The sequence below is a fragment of the Apium graveolens genome, chromosome 3, assembly GCF_009905375.1.
Source record: "Apium graveolens cultivar Ventura chromosome 3, ASM990537v1, whole genome shotgun sequence".
Lineage (NCBI taxonomy): Eukaryota > Viridiplantae > Streptophyta > Magnoliopsida > Apiales > Apiaceae > Apium > Apium graveolens.
In genome coordinates this window covers 231,217,743-231,224,345 of record NC_133649.1, presented here as the reverse complement: position 1 = coordinate 231,224,345, position 6,603 = coordinate 231,217,743, and the positions used below count along the sequence as shown (strand labels likewise).

At 33.0% G+C, this 6,603-nt stretch overlaps 2 protein-coding genes across 2 annotated transcripts in view; both read left to right on the top strand.

Annotated features, from left to right (window-relative positions):
- The first annotated feature begins 645 nt into the window (after nucleotides 1-645).
- On the top strand, nucleotides 646-1,830 carry LOC141714881 (uncharacterized). Its single transcript, XM_074518377.1, has one exon. The coding sequence runs from the start codon at nucleotides 646-648 to the stop codon at nucleotides 1,828-1,830; it is 1,185 nt and encodes a 394-aa protein (XP_074374478.1).
- A 66-nt stretch (nucleotides 1,831-1,896) lies between these two features.
- The window catches only part of LOC141714880 (uncharacterized), a 29,951-nt gene continuing 25,244 nt past the window's right edge, over nucleotides 1,897-6,603 (top strand). The window contains exon 1 of the mRNA XM_074518375.1: nucleotides 1,897-4,696. Within this exon, the coding sequence (XP_074374476.1) occupies nucleotides 1,897-4,696 (2,800 nt within the window). The remainder of the gene's footprint in view (nucleotides 4,697-6,603) is intronic.

Sequence of the window (6,603 nt, the reverse complement as noted above, 5' to 3'; positions counted from 1 at the left end):
ATGTCAGTTTGGTGATAGAATATATTTATGCACCGACCTATTTGTAAATTGTTAATATAAATATTTTAATTTTAATTTTATTTAACCTAAAATATTATTTTAACTAAATTTAACTATAATTGAAATTTTTGACAAACCGGTGGAGATGATAGATAAACCATATGGTTCGTGGCTCCGAGCTGACCCACGAAGAAAGACTCATACCATAGGTTCAAAATGGCTCCGACAAGGAGGTAGTTCTCAGGCGAGTTATTCCGGTGATAAGGGAGCAGTTAATACAGATAGAGAGAATGTCGTGAATTATGCTTTGGTTCAACAAACCAGCAAAAATTCAGGAAGTGATCAAAATGGAAACATGTTATTTCAGGGAGAGAATGTAGGAGCAAATGAAGGAACTAAGCAGCTGGCTATTCAGGATAATGTATATCAGATAAATACGCAAATTCAAAATGAAGATTTGGAAGGAAAATCACATGGGCCCGAAAATTTAGAAATAAGAATTGCAGACCCAAAAAGACGCAGAGTGGATCAAGCCACGGACATACAAATAACCCAAGTCACAGACATGGAAGTACAGGTATCTAGCTCAGAAGTATCAAAAAACGAAGCAATGGCGGGTGTTGCAACGCAACCCCGCCAGTCATTATGAATGTTCTAGCTTGGAACTGCCAGGGAATGGGTGCCCCTGGAAAATTTCAGTTCCTTAAAGAGTTAACCCGAAGTGAAAATCCGTCATTTGTTTTTCTTAGTGAAACAATCAGCAGTTATGATAAGATGGAGAAGCTTTGTAGTAGATTGGGTTTTGAGGGTTTTATTGCAGTGGAACCTCAAGGAAAGAGTGGGGGTATTGCGTTATTGTGGAGATTTGAAGGTACTGTTAACCTTTTGAGTCAGTCCAGGTCTCATATTGATGTGAAACTAAGTGTCCAAGGAAAGTGTGAATGGCGTTTAACTGGTATTTACGGAGAACCCTCAAGAGCTCAGAGATTTAAAACTTGGGAACTCCTAAAAAACCTATCTCGTGATGCTAACTTACCATGGTGTCTGGTCGGGGATTTCAACAATATTGTATCTCAGGAAGAAAAAAGAGGAGGATCACCCTATCCTAATAATCTGATTGAAGGCTTTAAGGAATGTATATATGAAGCAGATTTACAGGATTTAGAGATAATAGGGCATCAATTTACCTGGGAAAAAGGGAGGAACACTGATCACTGGACGGAGATCAAATTAGACAGGGTTATGGCAAACCCGTACTGGTTGAGGATTTTTGACATGGCTAAAGTGTACAACATTGAAATTTCTGCCTCGGATCACAGTCCTTTGTTGTTATGTCCAGAAACTCATAATAGAGGCAATAAAAAGTGGAAATTCCGGTTCGAGAATGCATGGCTTACTAAGCCGACATGTTTTGAAATAATCAGGGACCGTTGGGAGGAGTCTGGGAGTGATAATGTGCAGCAAAAGCTGGCTAAATGCGCAGAGAGCCTTCAGGTTTGGGGAAAAGAGATCACGGGGTGTTTTAACAGTCGTATCAGGAAATGTAAGACTCGCTTAAAGAAGTTGAAAGGTAAACGGGATGCTCAATCAGTAGAAGAATATGAGGAGGAAAAAAAACAGCTGTTCTTAGTACTTGATCAAAAGGAAATATTTTGGCGGCAAAGATCCAAACAACTCTGGCTTCAAGCTGGAGATAAAAATACAAAATATTTTCATGCTTCTTATAAGAAGAGGAAAAGGCTCAATCATATCCAGAAATTGAAGAACAGTGGAGGAGATTGGGTAGATTGGAACAACGATCTTTCAGAGTTGATACAGGACTATTTTTAACAGCTTTTTACCGAGGAGCATACTCAATGTGAAGCTGTTCTAAACTGTCTCTCCAAAACCGTATCAATGGAACAAAACAGGGATCTCTTAATCGATGTTACTAGTCAGGAGGTTAAAGAAGCAGTCTTTCATATGCATCCAGATAAAGCTCCGGGGCCAGATGGTATGACCCCGGCTTTCTTTCAAAAGAACTGGTCGGTAGTAGGAGTAGAGATGACGCAGATGGTGAGGAATTTCTTTCAGACAGGTAATCTCATAGACAATATTAATTCTACAAATATTGTTCTTATTCCTAAAAAGAAAAATCCTACAGTGTTGACGGAGTTAAGACCTATAGCTCTTTGTAATGTGGCTATGAAAATAATTACGAAAGTGATTGCCAATCGAATGAAAAAGGTGTTAGACTCAGTTATCTCGGAAACTCAAAGTGCTTTCTTACCAGGCCGTCTTATCACAGATAACATAATGATTTCATTTGAAATAATGCATTACTTGAAACGCAAGAAGTTGGGCAAGGAGGGATCTATGGCTATCAAATTGGACATGTCCAAAGCCTATGACAGAATCGAGTGGAGGTTTCTTAAGGAGGTGCTTGATCGAATGGGGTTTGATGTGTGGTGGATTCATTTAATTCTAAAGTGCGTCACAACAGTAGATTACACAATTGTTCATGGAGATAGCGAAATGGGGCCAATAAAACCTAGTCGAGGTTTAAGGCAAGGAGATCCTCTCTCTCCTTACCTCTTCATTATATGTGCGGAAGGTTTATCTGCCATGATTCAGAATTATGTAACTAGACAATGGCTACAAGGAATAAAGATATGTAGGAAAGCTCCCTCCATCAGCCATATGTTGTTTGCAGACGACTCATACCTCTATTGCAAAGCAGACGTGGAAGAAGCAGGTAGAGTTTTGGAGCTGTTGTCTGTCTATGAGAAAGCATCGGGCCAACGTATTAATAGAAGTAAGTCTACAGTTTTCTTCAGTGCCAATATTATTCCATATAACAAGGAGAGGATCTGTCAATTATTTCAAATTCCTGAAGCTGATCAGTCAACAAAATATCTTGGGCTTCCTAATATTATAGGCCGGAATAAATCTGCTATTTTCGGCTATCTGAGAGATAGAGTTAATGCCACCATCCATAACTGGAATGAAAGGAATATTTCCAGATCAGCGAAGGAAATTCTTATTAGAACAGTGGCTCAAACGCTTCCATCGTACGCCATGAATGTTTTTTTACTTCCTCTAAATCTGGTTCAAGATATGGAAAAGGCAATGGCTAAGTTCTACTGGAGTTCATCAAAGCAAAGTGGATCGAGAAGTACATGGATGAGCTGGGAAAGGATGGCCCGTCACAAAAAGGTTGGAGGCTTAGGGTTCAAAAGATTAAGGGATGTCAACATGTCTTTATTGGGGAAACAATGTTGGAGGTTTATCACTCATCCTGAAAGCCTTGTTGCCCGTTTATATAAAGCAAGGTATTATGCAGACTCTGACTTTTTAAACTCAAAGTTGGGAAGTAACCCAAGTTTCACATGGCGCAGCATTTCGGAGTCGAAAGAAGTTATCTCTGCAGGTTCTTGCTGGCGAATAGGGACGGGTACTGAAATCGATATTCTGAAACAACCATGGTTGAATGATGTTGAGAATCCGTATATATCCACAGTATCTCCTGCTTTGAATGACCAGAAGGTGGTAGCTTTATTCAGTACGGATACAAAAGAATGGGATATGGATCTTGTAGCAGACATTTTCAATACAAGGGACTTTAATTGTATCATGAATACGAAGGTGGAAAGAGACTTAGACAGAGATACTTTGTGCTGGAAGTTTGAGAATACAGGTCAATACACAGTAAAAAGTGCATACAATTTCATTCAGAGAAGGAATGGCCTGTGGTGTACAAATCCTAGTGATGAATTCTGGAACAAACTTTGGAAAGTCGAAGCTCCCCCGAGAGCGTTAAACTTGGTCTGGAGAGCAGTAGTAAATTGTTTACCGACAAAAACAATATTGCAGGCCAGACAGGTGCGAATCGACAATTTGTGTCCAGTTTGTCAGGAAGATGCTGAATCAGTTTTACATTGCTTGGTGCAGTGCAGATATGCAGCTTTTTGCTGGAGAATTTTTAAACCAGATTTATGCATTACTGAGTACAGGGATTTTGTGGATTGGTTGGACCAGATGCTAAGAAATCAGCCAGTTAATACATCAGGAAAAATTATCACACTGTGTTGGTCGATTTGGCGAGCAAGGAACGACTTAATTTGGAACCAACGAAGCTGGAATTCTATGAGAATAGTTGCTAAAGCTTGGGAGTATCTTTCACAGTGGAAATCAGCCCAGGGAAGGTATCAAAGTGCACCATTGCAGCCTCCTGTTCAAGGGGACGGTGCAGTTTACTGGGTTAAGCCACAACATGAGGTAGTAAAGATCACGGTTGACGCAGCAATCATGGAACACCAGGGGGTTTCAGGTATAGGCTTGATAGCTCGAGATCATGCAGGAAACTTAATATTGGCTAGGACAAGATGTATTGTGGAGATCATGAATCCAACGCTGGCAGAAGCAATCGCAGTGAAGGAAGCTCTGAGCTGGGCTAAAGAGCTCCCAGGTGCGAATTTTGTCATTGAGTCTGATTGTCTTGTGGTTGTTCAATTAATAAGGAGTGCTACTCCTATGCGATCTAGAATTGGGCAAATAATCGAGGAGTGTAGACGGAGTCTTCAGGAATTAAACAACGTTAAGTTGTATTTTGTTAAACGATCCGCAAATATGTCGGCACATGAATTGGCTCATGTGGCTCATATATACCCTGATCGTATCTTTGAATGGAGTTCTGTTCCAGACAAAGTTAAAGTTTGTATTTTGGAAGATCGTTTGAGTTAATAAAAAATTGCATTTTGTTCAAAAAAAAAATAATTAATTTATAAATTAAAATTAATAATGTATCTCATAAATTATGTGTAATATTTTACTTTATGTTGTGATTTCAAATTGATATTTTTTGTTTAAATTTTTAAATTATTTTGTTGATAGTTATATTTCATATATTTATTTATCTTTTAGTTATTTCAATTTTTATAAAATATTATTATAATTAAATTGCTTGCATTAAATGCTCAATGTGTATCTTGTCCATTCAAGTTTTTAATTTATATTTTGATGGAATGTTTGTTTATTGTAATATCTAATATTTTAATTAATTCATATAATTTATTTGTACATTTTTTATACTTTTTTGTTTATGTATTTGTTCTTGTTATTTTTTCTATTATTTTGTATATTTTTTTGATATTTGTTTTGAGATTTATTTAAAATAATTTCACATCATAAATAATTAGAATGAGTTTTATTAAACAAATTACATATTTAATTTTTGAATTTATTAGGCCAACTACGTTTTAAAAAAAATAGTTTTTTGTTGCACTCTAAACTATGTATTAGTTAATTTATGTAGCTTGTTTTCACATTTTTTATTATTTTTATTTATATATGAGTTCTTTATATTTATTTGTGTGTTTCTATAGATTTTTGATATTTCTTTAGATTTTTTATTTAAAATAATTATATATATAAATAATTAGAATGAGTTTTACTAAATAAACTACATCTTTATTTTATACTAATTATATATATGATATACTTATATAATTATTTTAAAACTTTTTTTCATAACAAATGTGATTATTATTTTACCAAAATAAGTGTAATGAAATTTATTTTTACATGTTATTATTATTATTTTCTCTTATTAATATTTTTAAAATAATATGGTATGAAATATATTTTTAAACATGTTAATTAATTTATAATATATTTTCAAGTGTTTTTATATCTATTTTGTAGTGTTTATGTTGTTTTTTTACTAATCAGTTATATTATGTTTTTCATGGATAATATATTTTTTAAAATTTTTTACTTTTTGTACTTGTATATTTAGTTCCTATTGTATTTTTATATTTGACGTGAATAACCTAAATATAACATATGTGTTATAATTTATTTTATTTTTTGGTTCTCTTATTTTTTCACATTAAAAATTTGTAAGAAGAATATTTTAATCATATCATATAATATATTTACGTAAATATATTTTTTTTATTTATATTTTTTTTCCGAAAGTTTGAAAGTGGGTTAAATGGATTTATATTAAAAGTTATACTATCTAGATTTCGTTTTATAGTAAAATAATATAATAAATGAGATCAATATAGTATATAATTATATTTTAGCACGTGGAACCCACCTGTCTGCGATGTACACATATAATTTTATAATATATTTTTGAAATTTTGTAATTTTAAAATTAACAAAGTTTATAAATTTTTATTTTTTTCTTAGTATCATTGTTATACTATATACAATTGTTTTTCCGTTTATTTTAGTAAAATTAATTAATTTAAACTTATATACAACTATATTTTTTAAAATATTAACTTCAATAAAATTTAAATATGTACTTTTTTACAATTTTACATTATATTTATTGATTTGTGTTTCATTTTATTCAAAATTCCCTTAAAAAAAATTTAACATGCTTATGTGGTGATTATCATTAATTAAGCGTGGTAAAATTTATTTTTACATGTTTTTATTTAATTTTATTCAAAATCCCCTTAAATTATTTTTTATTAATATGTCTGGTGATTATTATTTTACCAAGTGTGGTAAAATTTATTTTTACATGTTTATAATTATTATTAAATTTTTAAATTATTTTGTTGATAGTTATATTTCATATATTTATTTATCTTTTAGTTATTTCAT

Coding starts and splice junctions, on each gene's coding strand:
- LOC141714881 (XM_074518377.1), top strand. CDS start 646: ATGAATGTTCTAGCTTGGAACTGCCAGGGAATGGGTGCCCCTGGAAAA.